At 42.4% G+C, this 26,124-nt stretch overlaps 1 protein-coding gene across 11 annotated transcripts in view; it reads right to left on the reverse strand.

The window, feature by feature from the left end:
• The window catches only part of RYR3 (ryanodine receptor 3), a 978,540-nt gene that overhangs the window by 730,797 nt on the left and 221,619 nt on the right, over positions 1 to 26,124 (reverse strand). For all 11 annotated transcript variants that reach the window (XM_077263521.1, XM_077263512.1, XM_077263503.1 and 8 more), the window contains exon 2: positions 1,898 to 2,017. In XM_077263521.1, coding sequence (XP_077119636.1) covers positions 1,898 to 2,017 — 120 coding nt within the window. The remainder of the gene's footprint in view (positions 1 to 1,897; positions 2,018 to 26,124) is intronic.

A 26,124-nucleotide genomic window follows, 5' to 3' on the forward strand; every position in this document is an offset into this window, starting at 1 on the left:
TGAAGCAAGCTACACCGCCTGTTTACCTAAGTACTATTTTTTAACGGCATCTAGCCCTGGAAATCCTTTTGGGCATAGTAGAATTTGGTGCTACTCAGCAGCGTACCCCACCCATGAAGCAAGCTACACCGCTACACCGCCTGTTTACCTAAGTACTATTTTTAACGGCATCTAGCCCAGGAAATCCTTTTGGGCCTAGTAGAATTTGGTGCTACTCAGCAGCGTACCCCACCCATGAAGCAAGCTACACCGCCTGTTTACCTAAGTACTATTTTTTAACGGCATCTAGCCCAGGAAATCCTTTTGGGCCTAGTAGAATTTGGTGCTACTCAGCAGCATACTTCACCCATGAAGCAAGCTACACCACCTGTTTACCTAAGTACTATTTTTAACGGCATGTAGCCCAGGAAATCCTTTTGGGCCTAATAGCAATTTCTGCTACTCAGCAGAGTACCCCACCCATGAAGCAAGCTACACCGCCTTCTTCCTTTCTCAATCTAACCCCTCGGCTCTGGGGTGTCCACTGTCCCTCCAGCTCTCTCCTTCTCACAGGTGGACTACCACGTGTATTCACACTGTGGCAAATCTTTTGGGCCCAGGCATAAGAAGTCATCGAGGTAATGGATAATATGTGCCGCCTTACAAACGTCCATGGCGACACATTCGAGGAAGCAACTAAACGCCTCAAATAGTGAGCAGGATATGGAGCACCCCATGGGCAAACAGCGATCTATGTAGTATGCTCCTTCACAGAAGCAGCCCAATGAGAGGACACTATTCGGAGGCACAGGTAGTAACCGGAACGCCCCCTCAATGTCTGTTTTGGCCATTAGGGTGCCCCTTCCCAACTTCTTGATCCACCTGATTGCCTCGTCAAAGGAGGTACAGTACATAGTACTGTACTTGGTTTCGCGTCGATGTTGTCGTTTACTGACCTGCCCCTTGGATATGACAAATGGTGGATTAGTCTGAATGTATTGGGTTCCTTTTTTGGCACAACTCCCAACGGGGGTACCACTACGTCTTCTAAGGAAAGTGTTCTGAATGGACCCGCCGCCATTCTACCTAAAGATATTTATTTTTTTATTTTTTTTGTCACGGCGTCTGGGTGTTGGTAGGGTGATTTTAGATTTTGACTCCAGCCTTTCTTGATTTTAGAAGGGCAAGACATGCCTATATCTGTGTCTCCTCCTGCTTTTACTCCTCCACCTCTTTTCTTTTTGCATGACTATATGTAGTTGTGACTTTTCCATGTGTTTGTTGTGTCTTCTGAGCAGTTTGTCAGCTTTTGGACACCTTTTAAGGTGTTTTCTATGTGTTTTCTATGTGTTTGTATGTGTTTGTGTTTGCCTGCCATTGGTTTCAATGGGGTTCGACGAACATTCATCGAACACATCCCAGTTCGACGAACCGAACTCGAACACTAGGGAGGTAGCTCAACACTACTTATCTGCATGAGCGCCTGCGCTGTAAGTTTGAAGGGCAGCACAACTACGCATGCCTGAAAAAAAAGTAACAGCGCAGGCGCCGGGGACGTTAATGAAGGAAGAGGAGGCGGCGCCTGGCGCGCAGAGGCCCGGAATGATGGCTGTGAGGCGTCTGGATTAGGGGGGAAAGATTATTGCAACAGTGCCAGGAACAAGAACTAAAAGAGCCACCTTGTCAGAATGCAGCATTAGTGCAGCACAAGATGGCTCTTTTAGTTACAAACGCCCTTTAAGGGAGTTTAAGAACGAACAGTAGAGCGAGCACAAAATTACAACATTCATTACAAAATTATATTTCCCTAACCTTAACATATTAAGTCAGAATATTCACTTTCGAGTAATTGCTGAAAGAATGTTACAGTACTGCCAGTGGTATTCCTTAAGATAAAACAGATTGAGGCAAATCTTACTTTGGCTTCTGAAGTTGGTTCCAGGAAGCAAAGTCGATTCCCAAGTCCCTCAGCTGCCAAGCAGAACTTCCTCTGCTCCTTATGGATGTTGGCGACACACTGAAGGACAACTTCATCATCCTATTGAACAAAAAGGTTTAATAATTAAATAATTCACAAAGTCAAATATTTATTAATGTAATGAACAATATTCCTTGTTTAGTTTTGTGGTATTCATTGAAGTTGCTACTGATTCTATTTAATTTTGTCCTTTTTTTTATGACATTTTATTGAAATATTTGATTTAAAAAAAATCAGATGTACATAAACAAATTACTCCAGGCGTAACTGGAACCCATTTGTTTAAAAGATATGCAACTTTTTATCCAGTTTCAAATGATGAATCAGTTGAAAACATCTGGCATCCTCAAAATCTACCCACAATCAGGAACATAAAGAAACAACAGTGGAATACATATAAAGTAATATAGAAGAAAATGCAGTACACAGGAAAGCAGCAGGAGAGGACAGACCACTATTCCACAGGCCTTTACAAGGGTAATGCACCCCCCCAGAAGGTGAGCACATTCCCCACTAATATAATTATATTTTCACCTTACATTGGGGTTATTGCACTAGGAACTAGGAGGTCCCATGTCTCTTATATCTCCTGCAGCAACTATCATATATAAAATAGAGTTAAAAAAAATGCGCACATTAAAAAAATAAGCTGAAAATGAAAAAGACAAAAACAAAAGGCACAAAAGCAATAATGAATCAGGCCCTACTTACTTCATATTTATTGCCAGTCTGCACATGATTCAGACTCAAGTATGGCATATTCACACTTCTGCTCTGGGCAACTTAAAGAAACCCACCAGTGTGATGGAGACCAGCAGTATGTAGGTAAAGCACTTGAATGACATTAGTTGTATTGAGACACATGGGCATCATTGACTGCACACAAAATTGCCTCTGGATAGTAAGGTCTTCCATCCTATGATGCATAGCACCTCTTTGTGCTGAGCCCACATCTCAAAAAAGTTGTGTCTATTGATGTAACACCTGTATAAGCCAAATGCAAGAAACTTACAGAAGAGTACAGCTTGCAATAGGCAGAACTAGGGGATGTAACTATGCAAAAAAAAAGTGACAAATCTTTAATATCAAAATGTTTTCATTTTTTAGTGACTCCTGTTTGGGAGTGAATGACTCTGAAGAGTCAACTTATGTCCAAATGAGGCTGGAGCTACAATGAAAGCTCTGACCAGTCAAAGTCTGTTTAGCTTTGCATTGTGTGTGAGGAGGACACAATCAGCTGCTGAATCCTGTATTCTGAGATCACTGGAAAATCTCATGAATATTCCTCAGGAGCCATTTTGTTAAATTAAAAAAGCAACAACAAAACTTAAAGTAACTCTCCCACTAACATTTATATTGTTTAAATTTGCATGTATGTGGATGTAATGTAGTATGAGTGTGCTGCTCTTTCTCTGGTGTCCAGCACCTTTCCTCTGCTCTCCTGAATGACGTCACCACTCTTCAGACTATCCCAGAACGCTGTGCTCTATGTGACCCTGGAGTGACTTTTACAATATAAATCTATGGAGCACCAGAACGAGGCTCTATGCGCTCTCACTGTATCAGCGAGTTCAGGCTCACACAGAGTGTAGGACGGGCCAGCATGTCTTATTTCCGGTGATGTCACTGAGAACAGCAGAAGATAGGTGCTGGACACCGGAGAGAGCAGCGGTAGGCGAATATATTCACACACTCATACCACATTACATGCATATACACACACATTTAAAGAATAAAAATGTTAGTGGGAGTGCTTTTTTAAAAGACAGATCTAGGACTACTATATTAAAGACATGTCCAAAGGGCTCACTCACACTATGACCATTTCCTGACCAAGTGTGATCTGACATCATTGGATTGCACTCGAACCAATGTGATTTGATGGGGCTGCATATATGACTAATTTTTTCCTTGGATCGAGCAGTCCAAAGAAAAAAAATTGGATGACATCTGAGTGCAGTCCGATATTCGAGCACTGACACAATGGAGAAAATGTAGAAATTTTCTCCATCTTCTCTTCACAGTGTGCTCTGATTCTCTCATCCAAGAAAATCGGATCACACCTTGCTCACACTCTGATCTAACTCTGATCATTTGCATAATTGGCCAGATTCTCTAGGATGATTGAATATACCACTCATGAATAACAGACTTGAAAACAATAATACTAAAGCAGAAACCTGTTATGACCCCAATGGCGAGGGTCTCAGAGGAACGTGGAAGTCTGCAGAATACAAAAATCCAGCTCATAGGGCAGTGGTAACTGGGTTGACCATATATCTACTCCTAACGCCAACACTAGAAGTAGCCGGGGATCATTCCTACGTTGATTCTAGATGACACGCGCCAGCCGGAGAATCTAGCTACCCCTAGTAGAGGAAAACAAAGACCTTTCTTGCCTCCAGAGAAGGGGACCCCAAAGCTGGATAGAAGCCCCCCACAAATAATAACGGTGAGGTAAGAGGAAATGACAAACACAGAAATGAACCAGGTTTAGCACAGAGAGGCCCGCTTACTGATAGCAGAATAAAGAAAGGTAACTTATATGGTCAACAAAAACCCTATCAAAATCCACACTGGAAATTCAAGAACCCCCGAACCGTCTAACGGTCCGGGGGGAGAACACCAGCCCCCTAGAGCTTCCAGCAAAGGTCAGGATATAGATTTGGAACAAGCTGGACAAAAATACAAAACCAAAAACAAATAGCAAAAAGCAAAAAGCAGACTTAGCTGATATAACTGGAAACCAGGATCAGTAGACAAGAGCACAGCAGACTAGCTCTGATAACTACGTTGCCAGGCATTGAACTGAAGGTCCAGGGAGCTTATATAGCAACACCCCTAACTAACGACCCAGGTGCGGATAAAAGGAATGACAGAAAAACCAGAGTCAAAAAACTAGTAACCACTAGAGGGAGCAAAAAGCAAATTCACAACAGTACCCCCCCCTTAGTGAGGGGTCACCGAACCCTCACCACGACCACCAGGGCGATCAGGATGAGCGGCATGAAAGGCACGAACTAAATCGGCCGCATGAACATCAGAGGCGACCACCCAGGAATTATCCTCCTGACCATAGCCCTTCCACTTGACCAGGTACTGAAGCCTCCGCCTGGAGAGGCGAGAATCCAAGATCTTCTCCACCACGTACTCCAACTCGCCCTCAACCAACACCGGAGCAGGAGGCTCAGCAGAAGGAACTACAGGCACAATGTACCGCCGCAACAAGGACCTATGAAATACATTGTGAATAGCAAACGACACAGGAAGATCCAGACGAAAAGATACAGGATTAAGGATTTCCAATATCTTGTAAGGCCCAATAAAACGAGGTTTAAATTTGGGAGAGGAGACCTTCATAGGAACAAAGCGGGAAGAAAGCCATACCAAATCCCCAACGCGTAGTCGGGGACCCACACCGCGGCGGCGGTTGGCAAAGCGCTGAGCCCTCTCCTGTGACAACTTCAAGTTGTCCACCACATGATTCCAGATCCGCTGCAACCTATCCACCACAGAATCCACCCCAGGACAGTCAGAAGGCTCCACATGACCCGAAGAAAAGCGAGGATGGAAACCAGAGTTGCAGAAAAAAGGCGAAACCAAGGTGGCGGAACTAGCCCGATTATTAAGGGCAAACTCAGCCAACGGCAAGAATGTCACCCAATCGTCCTGATCAGCAGAGACAAAACACCTCAAATAAGCCTCCAAAGTCTGATTGGTTCGCTCCGTCTGTCCATTAGTCTGAGGATGGAAAGCAGACGAAAACGACAAATCAATGCCCATCCTACTACAAAAGGATCGCCAGAACCTGGAAACGAACTGGGATCCTCTGTCTGACACAATATTCTCAGGGATGCCGTGCAAACGAACCACGTTCTGGAAAAACACAGGAACCAGATCGGAAGAGGAAGGCAGCTTAGGCAAAGGAACCAAATGGACCATCTTGGAGAAGCGATCACATATCACCCAGATAACGGACATGCCCTGAGATAGCGGAAGATCAGAAATGAAATCCATGGAGATATGTGTCCAAGGTCTCTTCGGGACAGGCAAGGGCAAGAGCAAACCGCTGGCACGAGAACAGCAAGGCTTAGCTCGAGCACAAGTCCCACAGGACTGCACAAATGACCGCACATCCCTTGACAAGGAAGGCCACCAAAAGGACCTGGCCACCAGATCTCTGGTGCCAAAAATTCCCGGGTGACCTGCCAACACCGAGGAATGAACCTCGGAAATGACTCTGCTGGTCCACTTATCCGGGACAAACAGTCTGTCAGGTGGACAAGACTCAGGCCTATCAGCCTGAAATCTCTGCAACACACGTCGCAGATCCGGAGAAATAGCTGACAAGATAACTCCATCTTTAAGAATACCAACAGGATCAGCGACTTCAGGAGCATCAGGCACAAAGCTCCTAGAAAGAGCATCGGCCTTCACATTCTTTGAACCTGGTAAATACGAGACAACAAAATCAAAGCGGGAGAAAAACAATGACCAGCGGGCCTGTCTCGGATTAAGGCGTTTAGCAGACTCGAGATACATCAGATTTTTGTGATCAGTCAAGACCACCACACGATGCTTAGCACCCTCGAGCCAATGACGCCACTCCTCAAATGCCCATTTCATGGCCAACAACTCCCGATTGCCCACATCATAATTTCGCTCGGCAGGCGAAAACTTCCTAGAGAAAAAGGCACAAGGTTTCATAACAGAGCAACCAGGGCCTCTCTGCGACAAAACGGCCCCTGCTCCAATCTCTGAAGCATCCACCTCAACCTGAAAGGGAAGTGAGACATCGGGCTGGCACAAAACAGGCGCCGAAGTAAACCGGCGTTTCAACTCCTGGAAAGCCTCCACGGCAGCAGGAGCCCAGTTAGCTACATCGGAGCCCTTCTTGGTCATATCCGTCAAAGGTTTCACAATGCTAGAAAAATTAGCGATAAAACGACGGTAGAAGTTAGCGAAACCCAAGAACTTCTGAAGACTCTTAACTGACGAGGGCTGAGTCCAATCAAGAATTGCTCGGACCTTGACTGGGTCCATCTCCACAGCAGAAGGGGAAAAAATGAACCCCAAAAAGGGAACCTTCTGTACACCAAAGAGACATTTTGAGCCCTTGACAAACAAAGAATTTTCACGCAAAATTTTAAAGACCAACCTGACCTGCTCCACATGCGAATCCCAATTCTCAGAAAAAACCAAAATATCATCCAGATAAACAATCAAAAATTTATCCAGATACTTCCGGAAAATGTCATGCATAAAGGACTGAAAAACTGAAGGCGCATTGGAGAGCCCAAAAGGCATCACCAAGTACTCAAAATGACCTTCGGGCGTATTGAATGCGGTTTTCCATTCATCACCTTGCTTAATGCGCACAAGGTTGTACGCACCACGAAGGTCTATCTTGGTGAACCACTTGGCACCTTTAATCCGGGCAAACAAGTCAGACAACAGCGGTAAAGGATACTGAAATTTGACAGTGATCTTATTTAAAAGCCGATAATCAATACAAGGCCTCAAAGATCCGTCCTTTTTTGCCACAAAAAAGAATCCCGCACCAAGAGGGGAAGAAGACGGACGAATATGTCCTTTCTCCAGAGACTCCTTGATATATGAACGCATAGCGGTATGTTCAGGTACCGACAGATTAAACAGTCTTCCCTTAGGAAATTTACTGCCTGGGATCAAATCTATAGCACAGTCACAGTCCCTATGAGGAGGCAGTGCACTGGACTCAGACTCACTGAAGACATCCTGATAATCAGACAAATATTCAGGAACTTCCGAAGGCGTAGAAGAAGCAATAGACACAGGCAGGGAATCCCCATGAATACCACGACAGCCCCAACTTGAGACTGACATAGCCTTCCAGTCCAGGACTGGATTATGGGTCTGTAACCATGGCAGCCCTAAAACAACCAAATCATGCATTTTATGTAAAACCAGGAAACGTATCACCTCGCGGTGTTCAGGGGTCATGCACATGGTAACCTGTGTCCAATACTGCGGTTTATTTGCTGCCAATGGCGTAGCATCAATACCCCTAAGAGGAATAGGATTTACTAATGGTTCAAGAGTAAAACCACAGCGCTTAGCAAATGACAGATCCATAAGACTCAGGGCAGCACCTGAATCTACAAACGCCATGACAGGATAAGACGACAGTGAGCAAATCAAAGTTACAGACAGAATAAATTTAGGTTGCAAATTACCAACGGTGACAGGACTAACAACCTTAGCTATACGTTTAGAGCATGCTGAGATAACATGTGTAGAATCACCACAGTAGTAGCACAAGCCATTCCGGCGTCTATGAATTTTCCGCTCATTTCTAGTCAGGATTCTATCACATTGCATTAAATCAGGTGTCTGTTCAGACAACACCATGAGGGAATTTGCGGTTTTTCTATCACATTGCACCGAATTAGGTGTCTGTTCAGACAACACCATGAGGGAATTTGCGGTTTTGCGCTCCCGCAACCGCCGGTCAATTTGAATAGCCAGTGCCATAGTATCATTCAGACCTGTGGGAATGGGAAAACCCACCATAACATTCTTAATGGCTTCAGAAAGGCCATTTCTAAAATTAGCGGCCAGTGCACACTCGTTCCAATGTGTCAGCACGGACCATTTCCGAAATTTTTGGCAATACACTTCAGCCTCGTCCTGCCCCTGAGACATAGCCAGCAAGGCCTTTTCTGCCTGAATCTCAAGATTGGGTTCCTCATAAAGTAAACCGAGCGCCAGAAAAAACGCATCAATATCAGCCAATGCCGGATCTCCTGGCGCCAGCGAAAAAGCCCAATCCTGAGGGTCGCCCCGTAAGAACGAAATAACAATTTTTACTTGCTGAGCAGAGTCTCCAGATGAACAGGGTCTCAGGGACAAAAACAATTTACAATTATTCATGAAATTCCTAAACTTAAACCTGTCTCCGGAAAACAGTTCAGGAATCGGTATTTTAGGTTCTGACCTAGGATTTCTGATAACATAGTCTTGTATGCCCTGCACACGAGTAGCCAGCTGGTCCACACTTGTAATCAAGGTCTGGACATTCATGTCTGCAGCAAGCATAGCCACTCTGAGGTAAAGGGGAAGAAGAAAAAAAAAAAAAAAAAACTCAGAATCTTCTTTCTTATAATCCCTCTTCTGCAATGCATTAAACATTTAATACTGGCCTGGCAAACTGTTATGACCCCAATGGCGAGGGTCTCAGAGGAACGTGGAAGTCTGCAGAATACAAAAATCCAGCTCATAGGGCAGTGGTAACTGGGTTGACCATATATCTACTCCTAACGCCAACACTAGAAGTAGCCGGGGATCATTCCTACGTTGATTCTAGATGACACGCGCCAGCCGGAGAATCTAGCTACCCCTAGTAGAGGAAAACAAAGACCTTTCTTGCCTCCAGAGAAGGGGACCCCAAAGCTGGATAGAAGCCCCCCACAAATAATAACGGTGAGGTAAGAGGAAATGACAAACACAGAAATGAACCAGGTTTAGCACAGAGAGGCCCGCTTACTGATAGCAGAATAAAGAAAGGTAACTTATATGGTCAACAAAAACCCTATCAAAATCCACACTGGAAATTCAAGAACCCCCGAACCGTCTAACGGTCCGGGGGGAGAACACCAGCCCCCTAGAGCTTCCAGCAAAGGTCAGGATATAGATTTGGAACAAGCTGGACAAAAATACAAAACCAAAAACAAATAGCAAAAAGCAAAAAGCAGACTTAGCTGATATAACTGGAAACCAGGATCAGTAGACAAGAGCACAGCAGACTAGCTCTGATAACTACGTTGCCAGGCATTGAACTGAAGGTCCAGGGAGCTTATATAGCAACACCCCTAACTAACGACCCAGGTGCGGATAAAAGGAATGACAGAAAAACCAGAGTCAAAAAACTAGTAACCACTAGAGGGAGCAAAAAGCAAATTCACAACAGAAACCATAATAACATAGGTCATCAAATCAAAGCCATAACCCAAAGGGTATAATAGGCGCTGTTCAAGGACACTCCATAAATACTAAGCAGGACAACAACAAAAAAAGGAGTAATAGTCCTATAAAAATTATAACAAATTTTATTAAAGATACACATACAAGAACAGGTCTATAGTTTAAATATTCTTATATATGAGAATGAGATGAAATGAAAGGCTCAGTGGGAACAGAAAACAACAACACATCCATATAACTAATAAAGTGGATATGGGAAGTAAACCCTGGACATGGTACTAGTATAGTTAAATGCCAAACATTAAGTGCCAGTGCTACTGCATTTTTTAGGACTTAATATTACTGGGGAGGATGGAACTCTATTAGAATAAATTGAAATTGTAAAGGACAAACCTTATACTAGTTGTAAAATACAAATCCCCACCAGAAAGTCCATGCCTATATAAAAAAATATTCTATCACATCAGTCCAGGTTCTCACCCATAATGTCCCACTCGGAAGGTTCAGTCAGCCAGCCCCAATGCGCGTTTCGCGTGGGCTTCCTTGGGGGGCTGGTGGGGATCTGTGTTTTACTACTAGTATAAGGTTTGTCCTTTACAATTTCAATTTATTCTAGTAGATATCCTCCAGAGTAATATTCATTCCCATGAAATGCAATAGCACTGGCACTTTATGTTTGGCATTTAACTAAACTATTACAATGTCCAGGGTTTTCTTCCCATATCCATTTACTAGTATCCTTTCACCCTTGCTGATCTGGTGAAAAGCATATAGCACACAATTTGAATTAATGGTGTCCTATATTTTTGCTTGTTATACATTACTACAAGTAAGTAGTGCAGCCGTCTCATTGTGGCTTTCTCGACTCTGCTTCAGATTCTTTACATTCTGCTGCTTCCTTAATTCTGGGAGTGTGTGCACATTCCTGACTGACACTTAATCAGATGTCCAAAATAGACACATCAATATCTGCTGTCATGTGTTAGTGGGACAGACAAGCAACATGTTCTAACAGTAGTCTTTATATGTTGACAAGCTTCATAATATAAATTCTGGACATTGTAAAATATGCATTACTATAATTATGAGAAGAGCATGTGTCAGGGGACATCACCATGGCAGCCACACCTGAAATTGTAAGAAGATGGAAGTGTTGCCCACATTTCCCCTGAGGTACAGGTTTTGCTAGGTTTTGGGTGTGCGCTAATTCCCCTCCTTCACCTACTTTGGTTTTACCACATCCTCCACTCCTCAATTTTTACCTCTGTTTGTGTGAGTATATTTGCATGATTTGTATTTTTTAGTCTGGCTTGTGTATTATGGTACACTACTACTCCCCTCTTCCTTGGGTAGGGAAGGGTACAGACTGAGGGCGGATTCAGGAGCTAAGGCAAGGTACGTGGCCCCAGCGTCTTCACCATTAGAAGTAATCCTGGGAACAGGGTGAGCTAGGGCGCCCCTAGAGTTAGGTACAGGAAGTCCCTGGACACCCAACAATAGAGGCGTGACAGGCAGTTTGAGACATTCAAGACCTAGAAGAGCCTCTAGGTAACCATGTATTTCAAACATGCGTGTGAGGAATAATCATAGAGCTGAAATTCCTATCCGCTTGATCTGGCAATTGAGGGAAATCCTGGAGCAGTGGGCAGCAACTAACAGAATGATTTTTAACAGGGAAAAATGCAAGGTACTACATCTGGGCAATAAAAATGAAAAAAGCATATACAGAATGGGAGGAATAGGGCTAAGCAACAGCACATGTGAAAAAAACTTGGGTATACTAATAGGTCACAGACTGAACATGAGTCAACAGTGTGATGCAGCAGAAAAAAAGGCAGATACAATTCTGGGATGTATTAACAGAAGCATACAGTCTAGATCACGTGAAGTCATTATTGTCCTCTACTCCTCGTTGGTCAGACCTCATCTGGAATACTGTGTCCAGTTTTGGGCACATTTTCGAAAAGACATCAACAAACTGGAGCAAGTTCAGAGAAGAGCGACCAGAATGGCGACCGGTCTGCAAACCATGTCCTATGAGGAACGTTTACAGGATTTGGGAATGTTTAGCTTGCAAAAAAGAAGACTGAGAGAAGACTTAATAGCTGTCTACAAATATCTCAAGGGCTGTCACATTGTAGAAGGATCATCTTTTTTCTCATTTGCACAAGGAAAGACTAGACGCAATGGGCTGAAACTGAATGGGAGGAGACACAGATTAGATATTAGAAAAAACTTTTTGACAGAGTGATCAATGAGTGGAACAGGCTGCCCAGAGAGGAGGTGAGTTCTCCTTCAATGGAAGTCTTCAAACAGAGGCTGGACAGACATCTTTTTTGGGATGATTTAGTGAATCCTGCTTTGAGCAGGGGGTTGGACCAGATGACCCAGGAGGTCCCTTCCAACTCTACCATTCTATGATTCTATGATTCTATGATTCTAGAATACACACTGTCAGGTTTTGACAGTGCAAATAACTATAACCTTAGGCACAATATATGTTTAAGAGATAAATAAGTATTTTTCAAATTAGTTTATTAATACAGGCGACCAGAGGAATAGTAACCAACGTTTCGGCTGCTTTGCCTTTATCAAGGTTTATCTACAGTATGCACAGTCAAAGAATTACATATTGAGAAAATATAACAAAAACATAATTGGACATTACAAACCTGTGAATGTAAGCTAATCGTGATAAAATAAAATAAATATATCAATGCTCTTTAAACAAATAATAATTGTCATTTATATACATTATGATATGCACACATCTATACATGTACATTTCATATGGCTGTCGCCTCACTCCAGAAGGAGAACGTCTGAAATATTAAGAAGATTGCTATAAAAGGGAACTTGTCAGCAGGATTGTGCACAGTAACCTACATACACTGTCAGGTCGGCGCCGTTATACTGATTTAAATGATGGTTAATGAAATCCGTCTTGTGGTTGCTTTTTAATCTTTATTTTCAGTGTTGAGTTAATGATATGCCCGTGCTCTGGGCGGCCTGTGGGGAACGGGGGTCTTCATGTAGTGCTCTGATTAGGTATCCATCAGTATGACTTCTGACAGAACACTGATGCCTCACTGACCTGCCCCCTATCTAACATAATGAATATTAGATATCTTACATAATGAAAAAAAAGTCACCTTCTGCAGTTTGAAAAATGGCCCCGGCCACGCCTGCACAGTAGCAGCTATTGGCGATCCGATAGCTGCTACTGCAAGGCGGCACCATCTTGCTAGAGATAAAAAAAAATTGCCTCCTCCAATATTATTATTTTTTTTTTGCTCTAGCAAGATGACGCCACCGACACCTGCGCAGTAGCAGCTATCAGGTCACCGATAGCTGCTACTGTGCAGGCGCGGCAGGGGCCATTTTCCAACTGATTTTTTTTAATTAGGAATTTATGGATACCATCAAGGAAAATAATTAAACACATTATATATGCGAACATGAAGCAGCACAGGTGACGTCGCCTGCGGAAAGGGATTTTTTCCCAATATATACATATACATATATATATATATATATATAATATTCATTGTGTAAAATATGGGGCAGGTCAGTGAGGGATCAGTGATCTGTCAGAAGCCATACTGGTGAATATCTGATCAGAGCATCACATGAAGACCCCTCACAGGCCGCCCCGGAGCACGAGCATATCATTAACTCAAAACTGAAAATAAAGATTACACAACAGCCACAGGACAGATTTCATCACCCAAGGTATCATTTTAATCAGTATAACGGCGCCGACCAGGCACTGTCTGTAGGTTACCAGGTTCACTTTAAGGTAGACTAATGTAAACCACACAGTAAAAACAATAAGGAGCCACAGATATTTGACCCAAAATGCACTGAAAGGTAACAGTGGATACGTCAGTTTCGGCATCTGACATCAGAGTTCCCACCCCTTTCGGCACACACATTTTCTGCGACTCAATCATTAGATTCACCAGCGTGCTCAGCACGCCACACAGCACAGAGCAGCACGAGAAAGCACCGGGCATTACCAGAAAAGGTAATTATTCAATAGTGTAAAACCCTTTTGGTCTTTGCTTACACGGGCACATTATCTTGTACTTATGTTCCATTGTCTTTTGAGATTATTTAATTCATAACAGTTTTTCTCAGTGCATCTGTTCTCTTACAGTGCATTTTCCTCTGTGTCAAATACCTGTATAGATGTGTTCATATCATAATGTATATAAATGATCCTGTTTCATTATTATTTGTTTGAAGAGCACTGACCTATTTTTTTTTTGTTTTATCACACTTAGCTTACATTCACATTTTTGTAATTTCCAGTGATGTTTTTCTTATGATATTTTCTCATGACATATCGATAATTCTTTGATTGTACATATTATTATAATTATTATTATTATATCACCTTGATAAAGGCAAAACAGCCGAAACATTGGTTACTAATCCAATAGTCTCCTGTATTAATAAACTAATTTGCAAAAGAATAATTTTTCTTTTGTAAATATATTGTTCCAAAGGTTATAGTTATTTGAATATTTACATTTTTCCTTCTGAGCACCGAACATTTTGGACATACGAGCCCTCTTTTTTTTCGATTTTCTACAATAGAGGTTTTGACAGTCAGTCACAGCAGTGACCTGCAAAATTTAGCTCAAGCCTACACAATATAGTTGATATAACCACACACATGTATCATAACAGTGCCCATACAACATTGATTGCCACTGCTTTGTCAGAAAATTACTACTCAGAAAAATGTCTACATCACGGGAGACATTTTTCTATATTAACAGAATAACAGTGATGTGGACCATAGGTGTAACTACCAGGGACCACATCATAGGTGTAACTGCCAGCAAGAAAAACAGCTGCTATGGGCCATTATAACTAAGGAAACCCAAATACAATCATAGTTAAAGGGGTGTTTACCCCTGATGTTATTTTATAATATTTTATATTTGTAAAAAGAGGTAGACAATATCTTATAGTGCAATTAGTGATGGGATCATGGAATGTGAAATGAAAGCAGTTGTCTCATCTTGATAAATGGATAAAACTGCAAAGTAGTAGTAAAAAACAAGCATTGTTGCAATTTACGTCTTAATAAAATTGCAAAATCCATAAAGACATCTCCAGAGAGGGGACATATCACCCTCATATTGGACATATGGGATTAATTATAACTGGGGAAGTGAGATTTTTTGCGTTGTAGCGAAGGGACGAACATAAAACATTCACTCACAACACCATAAGACTGGCTTAACAGCTCCAACTTTATATCGGCAGATGGATGATGCTATCCATGCCATGTTTCATCTCAGAAAGGTAAAATTGTGATAGGAAACATTACAATAGTTCCCACCTGGGACCTCCAGGGTTTTAGATATCCTAAAAGTTGGGAGATGTAATAATCTTCTAAAGGACCTAGCACATACCATGACCAGCCCCATATAAGGTCACCAAAGGGGAGGTATGTTGGCGTAACCACAATCTAATATAAAAAAAGAGTTTGTGTTTTTTTGTCTTTTTTCAGTTCTGGAAGATACAATACCCTGTGGTTCTGTCGGTTGCGCTAAGGAGTGCGTCTCTTCGCTAATCTCTGAGTATTTAAGTAACACATGTTTAGTAATTTTTCATTATCCTTTTTATTTCATGTGATTGTTTAAACCAAACTGTTTTGTTCACATTTTGCATGATCTTTGTATATTTTTTTTATTAACGCTGCCTATCTTTCCGCATTAAATATATAGCGTTTAATAACTCTGTTCCTCTTGCTCTTTAAACTGCACCCCTAAAGCCAAGCAGGCATCCAATCACCCAGTATAAATGATTGGAGGTGACAGCTAATAGTTCCTTTTGTTATTGTGTACATCACACTGAAAACACCATCCCCACCATCAGACATGGTGGTAGCAGCATCATGCTGCAGGGATGCTTTTCTTCAGCAGGGACATATGACCCTAAACATACTGCTGAAGCTACAATGGAATGGTTTAAATCAAAGTATATTCATGTGGTTGAATGGCTCAGTCACAGTCTAGATCTAAATCCATTGAGAATCTGTGGCAAGACATGAAAATTGTTGTTCACAGATGCCTCCATCCAATCTCACTGAACTAGAGCTAGTTGTAAAGAAGAAAGGGTAAAAATTTCATCCTCAAAAGATTTGCATCAGTAATTGAAGCAAAATGTGGTCCTATTTTTAAAAGAATTAGAAAAGCATGCATAATTTCCTTTACACTTCACAAATACTTGCTACTTTGTGTTGGAATATCACATACAGTGGGGCAAAAAAGTATTTAGTCATTCAGCAATAGTGCAAGTTCCACCACTTAAAAAGATGAGAGGCGTCTGTAATTTACATCATAGGTAGACCTCAACTATGGGAGACAAACTGAGAAAAAAAAATCCAGAAAATCACATTGTCTGTTTTTTTATCATTTTATTTGCATATTATGGTGGAAAATAAGTATTTGGTCAGAAACAAAATTTCATCTCAATACTTTGTAATATATCCTTTGTTGGCAATGACAGAGGTCAAACTTTTTCTGTAAGTCTTCACAAGGTTGCCACACACTGTTGTTGGTATGTTGGCCCATTCCTCCATGCAGATCTCCTCTAGAGCAGTGATGTTTTTGGCTTTTTGCTTGGCAACACGGACTTTCAACTTCCTCCAAAGGTTTTCTATAGGGTTGAGATCTGGAGACTGGCTAGGCCACTCCAGGACCTTGAAATGCTTCTTACGAAGCCACTCCTTCGTTGCCCTGGCGCTGTCCTTTGGATCATTGTCATGTTGAAAGACCCAGCCACGTTTCATCTTCAGTGCCCTTGCTGATGGAAGGAGGTTTGCACTCAAAATCTCACGATACATGGCCCCATTCATTCTTTCATGTACCCGGATCAGTCATCCTGGCCCCTTTGCAGAGAAACAGCCCCAAAGCATGATGTTTCCACCACCATGCTTTACAGTAGGTATGGTGTTTGATGGATGCAACTCAGTATTCTTTTTCCTCCAAACACGACAAGTTGTGTTTCTACCAAACAGTTCCAGTTTGGTTTCATCAGACAATAGGACATTCTCCCAAAACTCCTCTGGATCATCCAAATGCTCTCTAGCAAACTTCAGACGGGCCCGGACATGTACTGGCTTAAGCAGTGGGACACGTCTGGCACTGCAGGATCTGAGTCCATGGTGGCATAGTGTGTTACTTATGGTAGGCCTTGTTACATTGGTCCCAGCTCTCTTCAGTTCATTCACTAGGTCCCCCCACGTGGTTCTGGGATTTTTGCTCACCGTTCTTGTGATCATTCTGACCCCACGGGGTGGGATTTTGCGTGGAGCCCCAGATCGAGGGAGATTATCAGTGGTCTTGAATATCTTCCATTTTCTAATTATTGCTCCCACTGTTGATTTCTTCACTCCAAGCTGGTTGGCTATTGCAGATTCAGTCTTCCCAGCCTGGTGCAGGGCTACAATTTTGTTTCTGGTGTCCTTTGACAGCTCTTTGGTCTTCACCGTAGTGGAGTTTGGAGTCAGACTGTTTGAGGGTGTGCACAGGTGTCTTTTTATACTGATAACAAGTTTAAACAGGTGCCATTACTACAGGTAATGAGTGGAGGAAAGAGGAGACTCTTAAAGAAGAAGTTACAGGTCTGTGAGAGCCAGAAATCTTGATTGTTTGTTTCTGACCAAATACTTATTTTCCACCATAATATGCAAATAAAATGATAAAAAAACAGACAATGTGATTTTCTGGATTTTTTTTTCTCAGTTTGTCTCCCATAGTTGAGTTCTACCTATGATGTAAATTACAGACGCCTCTCATCTTTTTAAGTGGTGGAACTTGCACTATTGCTGAATGACTAAATACTTTTTTGCCCCACTGTACAATCCTAAGAAAATACATATAAGTTTGTGGGTGAAATGTGAAAAATGTAGAAAAGTTCATTGTGTATGAATACCTTTTCAAGGCATTGTATGCTATATATTCTTCATACATTTTTCATGCACAAAGCAGTAGATAATTAATCCACTATATAAAGTTGGTCATTTTATTATGCATGATGAAGAAACCAGAACGAGCTCTAAATGATAAAACGCTGTTTTTAAAAACATGGTCTCTGCATGTCAGTGCCCATTCTAAAACCACATTTTCCCTTTTTAAAACCATTTATTTGGTTGAGCCTTATCCTGGCTGAGAAGGATCAGCAGTCTGCATTATTTATTCATACACTCTTCTCAGGGTTGTGTCTAGCATTTGCACAACTCCCCCCAGTTAGCACTTTTGATTTTACATGTTAAATTACGTTTGTTTACGCTATAGAGCTTTATTTTCTGGAATTTGTTTTAGGGCTTTTCTGAACACGGGGTTCTGAGAATTAAAACAGTCATAACTTTAGGTTTCTGGGCTAAAGCAAAATCAGTAACAAGGTTCTCACGTACCATTTGTCATTTGATATACTGGCGTAGTGCCTTCTAATATGACAAAGGGATCGCTGGACCCTTAGACAGTAGGATACAATTGTGACTACTAACTCTGATCACATATAGCAACTGCAATGATAATTAGGTCTGATTAAAAGAAATATTGCAAAATGCCTAATTAGCTCTTTATTTTGGTTACATATGAAGTAATACACTATAAATAATTGTGCCTGTCACCACACTAATGATTCTATAATGGATGGTTGCTTTCCGTATGCCGTATACTTTGTTACATATTTTGGAATCTAAACGGGGACACGGTAGATTAACAGAATGGCGTTGCAGTGCCAGCAGTGAGGGCACGTCTTGCCTGCAGACATACCTAACATGACAGCAGCTGGACGTGATACTGCAGTGCCTCTGAATTGTACAGCTAGGATGGATTATGTGTGGCACATTAACTCTTAGATTCGCTATGCCAGAAAAGGTGTTATATTGTAAAGCTCCTGGGCTATAGTGTTTTCATGATGCCGCCATGTGTCTAGTGATTCAGTCGAATTGAATAATCAGTGTAACTACTGTACCTGCCTGAAATGTAATTCATAGCTGTTTTCTTCCCCTGCAACTTATGCATTATTCAAAGCACAATCACAGAGATGCAGCAGAAACTGCACAGACTCTATATTTGACAGAGAAATGTTAACTCACTAATCTTAGCAGTGTAAATCGTGTTTATGCATCTGCACCTACATAGTAAATACATGTCTGTCTAATGATATATGGTATTTTATGCAGATTTCAGGTTTACATTTAAATTTTAAAGGGGCATATTTTGTACTCAATGTAAAAATAACATTGGTCATGGAAGTGTAACTGGTAGGAGACCGCTGAGCCCCATTAACTGGCTGCAGTGGTCACATGCCACAGATTTCATGGCAGCAGTGTGTTACCATTTACTATGTCTATCAGACAGTGTCAAGGCTGTGCAGGGAGACCCTACCCACTGATATTACGCAGCTGTCAAATTATTGAGAAATTTCTAGGAATGGCAAGACGCAGAATTGGCATGCATGGTTGCAGTCATATGCCAGCTAGATTCTCATCTACTTCTCTCAATAGCGCTACAGAGATCAGCCACAGTGGTGGAGTTTCTTTAAAAAGAAAGATTTCACAATATCAATTGCATTAAATTCTGAAATTGTTTTCTTAGACACGATGAAGCTGGTGTACTTATTGCAATGTTTTGGGGAAAATTACGGCAAAATTATGAATTTATTAGCCACAATGCATTGCGGCCATGGCATGTGAATGAAGGCCCAATGTTGCTTTTTACTATCCAATCCAGCATTGTAATTTTTTGAACTCACAAATGTCCGTAGAGTAATTAGTGACTGGCACTTCAAACAATTGTTAATCACCATATGCGGACTTACATAAATTAGCCGAGCAAAGAGATCCAGAATAAAGTAAAAAAATCAATTGCTTTATTAATAAAATGTTTGAACAACATATAAAAAACAGGAGCGCCCTAACAAAGGAGGGACGCTTGGTTGCAGCATATAATGATCATTGTAGAAAGCACATACTAATACGCCATAGGTTTCATATAGCAGTTGTAGCGCCCCCACTGCCGCAGGGCCGAGGGGTACCCGGTACCGGGCCTCTGAGTCTCTGCTCTGGGGTTGTCACGGTGGCTAGGCCCGGTCCGTGACCCTGCCGAGGAGCGTACAGTGAATAATAGATATGGATGGTGGTAGTGGTGGTGGTGGTGCGGTGCAGTAAATAACGAGGACACCAGGTTGCAGTCTCTTTACCTCTTTACTGAAGATCTCTGGGTCCTCAGTCCGGAATCCAGATAACCAGGCTGCGCAAGTCCGGCCGGTCCAATGGCACCTCCAGAGTTCTCTTAACAGGTGGAAATCTGTGCCTTCCTTCTAGCGCTAGGTGCTGCAGTCCTTCCCTGCTGTGCTTACGGAAAGTCCCCACAACTGTTGTATCCGTTTCTTAAGTTCCCTCACAACTCGATTAGATGATGTTCTGCTAATCCTCCGTCCCTCCCTGATGTTGCGGTTAGGACGGCACCCGTATGACGGGTAGGCTCGGAGCTCTTCCGGGACCCTAGAGTCGCCCCTCTCCACAAGTTGCCCCCCAAGACTGCATAGGTGATTTGGGTGAGACAGCCCGCCTTAGACTGACTGTCCTGCCGTTGGTTTAGAGTATTGCCTGAAGCTGAATATTGTAATACTCCCTCGGCGTTCCGGCCGCCGGTTGTGCACCTCAGTAGGATGTTGCCTCGGTCTCACAGCACGACTCCTACTGGTATTCTCCTTCTTGCTTTGATCTCGTTTCTCACTCAGCACAATCTATCTCGCTTCTAATCCTTCCTTGGGCACCGCCGCTATGCTGAGCAGGCACGGTCCCGTTACATTCCTTCTTGTAGCCAGGCCTCTGTCAGGATCCCACCCCTGACAGGGACCCTACCGAATCTTCCCCCACAACACCCTCTGCCACAAGGTGTTGCCTGGTTCCAACCCAGTCAGCTTTCTGCCTAACTTCCTGCCTGACCCCCAGTTTTCCCACAGTGGTGAGGAGTGGCCTAATAAATAGCACCCTTAGCTCCCCCTGGAGGCCCGACTGTGAAATGTATTGGTGTATGTGATACCTGGTCAGATGAACTCCTTCAGTGCCATCAGACGTACCATAGCCCCCCTTAGCGGTGGAGCCACAGTACTGCAACGACCAGGACTCTGGGGCGCTGCACATATATAAAGGTCTATTATCTAATTTAATAAAGACTACCTAAGTGTGCACATAAAGATACAAGAAAGAGATGCATTACTAGAGGTAAAGATGAAGTGATTGCTTGCCTTATGCCGACCACAGCGTCCCTCCTCACCCCAACGCACGTTTCGCAATGAGCTTCTTCCGGGGCGTAATTTTTTGTGCTAACCAAAAGCTTTTGGCAGAAGCATAGCTACCGAGGGGCAGAGTGGGTGGTGGCCCCGGGCCCCACGCTCTGAAAGGGCCCACCCGGAGCTACGCTATGCAACTGTATCGGCGAGCACATTGCACCAATACAATTACATTCTGCGGCAGAGCAGGGAGAATCACACAGTAGGTGCAGTAATAGGGACACATACGGCAGCAGCAGCACCTCAGCATTGGTGATGGGGCTGGAATATGAGAAGTGAAATGTGTCTTTGTTTTCTCTGCAGCTGAGTCATGGCTGCAAGAAGTTGTCGTGTCGGTCTGGCCAGATGGAAAAGACGGGAAAAGTGAACGATTCCGTCAGAAAGACCGTCAGCAGTAAGTCACTATCTATAACTGTGCTGTGATCTCTTATATGTTTTGTAGGACTGGTATCTACCACTGACCATATGGCAGTAATATCCATGTTGGTCTTTGTATAGAGATAATAATATAATCTTTATTTTTATATAGCGCCAACATATTCCGCAGCGCTTTACAATTTTGCACACATTATCATCACTGTCCCCGATGGGGCTCACAATCTAAATTCCCTATCAGTATGTCTTTGGAATGTGGGAGGAAACCGGAGTACCCGGAGGAAACCCACGCAAACACGGAGAGAACATACAAACTCTTTGCAGATGTCGTCCTGGGTAGGATTAGAACCCAGGACTCCAGCGCTGCAAGGCTGCTGTGCTTATTTTCAGCTGCACTATTAAGGTAACCGAGTTGTAATCAAGGTTACCTGGTTAGGTGCCCACTCAGAAGCTTCGCCCCCCCCTGAACCAAAACCCTAGCTATGCCTCTGGCTCTTGGCATGTTCGCTTTAACTATCAACCCACTGTGCCATGGCAGCCAAGAGCCTGCTGAAGGCCCACATCTATGGCATCAGAGTGGTCGTTTAAAGATATACCATTAATATTTCTATATACTGCAATATTATAGTATTACAGAATGCAGAACGTTTGTTTGCAGGTTCAAATCCCCTAAGTTAACTTGCACAAAAATAAACAAATATTTGACAAAGAGTAAAAAAAAAATCTACTAAAGTTCAACTGTAAAGAAATAAAAAAGGCCCCTTTTTCAAAAATTAAAATTATTTAAAATCCTACAATTACTACTGCACTTCTCTCCAAAAAAAGGAATAAAAAACAATCAAAATGTTCTATGTGCCCAAAAAATGGTCTCAATAAAAATACCAGGTTAGTGAATAAGAAACAGACCCTCACACTGGTATATAAAATAAATAAAAATAAAAAGTTATTGGTCTAAAAAATGGCAATACTACCGATTGTTTTTTTTTTTTTACTAAGTTCTTACATTTTTAAAGACTAAAATTTAACCACTTCACCCCCAAGGGTGGTTTGCACGTTAATGACCAGGCCAATTTTTACAATTCTGACCACTGTCCCTTTATGAGGTTATAACTCTGGAACGCTTCAACGGATCCTGGTGATTCTGACAGTTTTCTCGTGACATATTGTACTTCATGATAGTGGTAAAATTTCTTTGATATTACCTGCGTTTATTTGTGAAAAAAATGGAAATTTGGCGAAAATTTTGAAAATTTCGCAATTTTCCAACTTTAAATTTTTATGCAATTAAATCACAGTGATATGTCACACAAAATACTTAATAAGTAATATTTCCCACATGTCTACTTTACATCAGCACAATTTTGGAACCAAACTTTTTTTTGTTAGCGAGTTATAAGGGTTAAAAGTTGACCAGCAATTTCTCATTTTTACAACACCATTATTTTTTATGGACCACATCTCATTTGAAGTAATTTTGAGGGGTCTATATGAGGGAAAATACCCAAGTGTGACACCATTCTAAAAACTGCACCCCTCAAGGTGCTCAAAACCACATTCAATAAGTTTATTAACCCTTCAGGTGTTTTACAGGAATTTTTGGAATGTTTAAATAAAAATGAACATTTAACTTTTTTTCACAAAAAATTTACTTCAGCTCCAATTTGTTTTATTTTACCAAGGGTAACAGGAGAAAATGGACCCGAAAAGATGTTGTACAATTTGTCCTGAGTACGCCGATACCCCATATGTGGGGGTAAACCACTGTTTGGGCGCATGACAGAGCTCGGAAGCGAAGGAGCGCCATGTGACTTTTCAATGCAAAATTGACTGGAATTGTGATGGGACTCCATGTTGCGTTTGGAGAGCCCCTGATGTGTCTAAACATTGAAACCCCCCACAAGTGACACCATTTTGGAAAGTAGACCCCCTAAGGAACTTATCTAGAGGTGTGGTGAGCACTTTGACCCACCAAGTGCTTCACAGAAGTGTATAATGCAGAACCGTAAAAATAAAAAGTCAAATTTTTTCACAAAAATTATCTTTTCGCCCCCAATTTTTTATTTTTCCAAGGATAAGAGAAGAAATTGGACACCAATAGTTGTTGTACAATTTGTCCTGAGTACGCTGATACCCCATATGTGGGGGTAAACCACTGTTTGGGCGCATGGGAGAGCTCGGAAGGGAAGGAGCGCCGTTTGACTTTTCAATGCAAAATTGACAGGAATTGAGATGGGACGCCATGTTGTGTTTGGAGAGCCACTGATGTGCCTAAACATTGAAACCCCCCACAAGTGACACCATTTTGGAAAGTAGACCCCCTAAGGAACTTATCTAGAGGTGTGGTGAGCACTTTGACCCACCAAGTGCTTCACAGAAGTTTATAATGCAGAGCCGTGCAAATAAAAAATATTTTTTTTCCACAAAAATTATTTTTTAGCCCCCGGTTTTGTATTTTTCCAAGGGTAACAGGAGAAATTGGTCCCTAAATATTGTTGTCCAATTTGTCCTGAGTACGCTGATACCTGATATGTGGGGGGAACCACCGTTTGAGCGCATGGCAGAGCTCGGAAGGGAAGGAGCATCATTTGGAATGCAGACTTAGATGGATTGGTCTGCAGGCGTCACATTGCGTTTGCAGAGCCCCTAATGTACCTAAACAGTAGAAATGCCCCACAAGTGACCGAATATTGGAAACTAGACCCCCCAAGGAACTTATCTAGTTGTGTTGTGAGAACTTTGAACCCCCAAGTGTTTCACTGCAGTTTATAACGCAGAACCATGAAAATAAAAATAAAAAATTTCCCCAAAAAATTATTTTTTAGCCCCCAGTTTTATATTTTTCCAAGGGTAACAGGAGAAATTGGACCCCAAAAGTTGTTGTCCAATTTGTCTTGAGTACGCTGATACCCCATATGTGGGGGGGAACCACCGTTTGGGTGCATGGGAGGGCTCAGAATTGAAGGAGCGCCATTTGGAATGCAGACTTAGATGGATTGGTCTGCAGGCGTCACATTGCGTTTGCAGAGCCACCTAATGTACCTAAACAGTAGAAACCCCCCATAAGTGACCCAATATTGGAAACTAGACCCCTGAAGGAACTAATCTAGTTGTGTTGTGAGAACTTTGAACCCCCAAGTGTTTCACTACAGTTTATAATTCAGAGTCGTGAAAATAAAAAGAAAAATTTTTCCCCCAAAAAATATTTTTTAGCCCGCAGTTTTGTATTTTCCCAAGGGTAACAGGAGAAATTGGACCTCAAAAGTTGTTGTCCAATTTGTCTTGAGTACGCTGATACCCCATATGTTTGGGGGGGAACCACCGTTTGGGCGCATGGGAGGGCTCAGAAGGGAAGGAGCACCATTTGGAATGCAGACTTAGATGGATTGGTCTGCAGGCGTCACATTGCGTTTGCAGAGCCCTAATGTACCTAAACAGTAGAAACCCCCAAGTGACCCAATATTGGAAACTAAACCCCCCAAGTAACTTATCTAGTTGTGTTGTGAGAACTTTGAACCTCCAAGTGTTTCACTACAGTTTATAACGCAGAGCTGTGAAATTAAAAAAAAAAAAATTTCCCCCCAAAATTATTTTTTAGCCCGCAGTTTTGTATTTTCCCAAGGGTAACAGGAGAAATTGGACCCCAAAAGTTGTTGGCAAATTTGTCTTGAGTGCGCTGATACCCCATATGTGGGGGGGAACCACCATTTGGGCGCATGGGAGGGCTCGGAAGGGAAGGAGCGCCATTTGGAACGCAGACTTAGATGGAATGGTCTGCAGGCGTCACATTGCGTTTGCAGAGCCCCTAATGTACCTAAACAGTAGAAACCCCCCACAAGTGACACCATTTTGGAAAGTAGACCCACTAAGGAACTCATCTAGATGTGTTGTGAGAGCTTTGAACCCCCAAGTGTTTCACTACAGTTTATAACGCAGAACCGTGCAAATAAAAAAAAAAATTTTTCCACAAAAATTATTTTTTAGCCCCCAGTTTTGTATTTTCCCAAGGGTAACAGGAGAAATCGGACACCAAAAGTTGTTCTCCAATGTGTTCCAAGTATGCTGATACCCCATATGTTGGGGTAAACCCCTGTTGGGCGCACGGGAGAGCTCGGAAGGGAAGGAGCACTGTTTTACTTTTTCAATGCAGAATTGGCTGGAATTGAGATCGGACGCCATGTCGCGTTTGGAGAGCCCCTGATGTGCCTAAACAGTGGAAACCCCCCAATTATAACTGAAACCCTAATCCAAACACACCCCTAACCCTAATCCCAACAGTAACCCTAACCACACCTCTAACCCAGACACACCCCTAACCCTAATCCCAACCCTATTCCCAACCGTAAATGTAATCCAAACCCTAACCCTAACTTTAGCCCCAACCCTAACCCCAACTTTAGCCCCAACCCAAACTGTAGCCTTAACCCTAGCCCCAACCCTAACCCTAGCCCTAACCCTAGCCCTAACCCTAGCCCTAACCCTAGCCCTAACACTAACCCTAA

Source organism: Ranitomeya variabilis, chromosome 1, assembly GCF_051348905.1.
Source record: "Ranitomeya variabilis isolate aRanVar5 chromosome 1, aRanVar5.hap1, whole genome shotgun sequence".
In the NCBI taxonomy this organism is placed as follows: Eukaryota; Metazoa; Chordata; class Amphibia; order Anura; family Dendrobatidae; genus Ranitomeya; species Ranitomeya variabilis.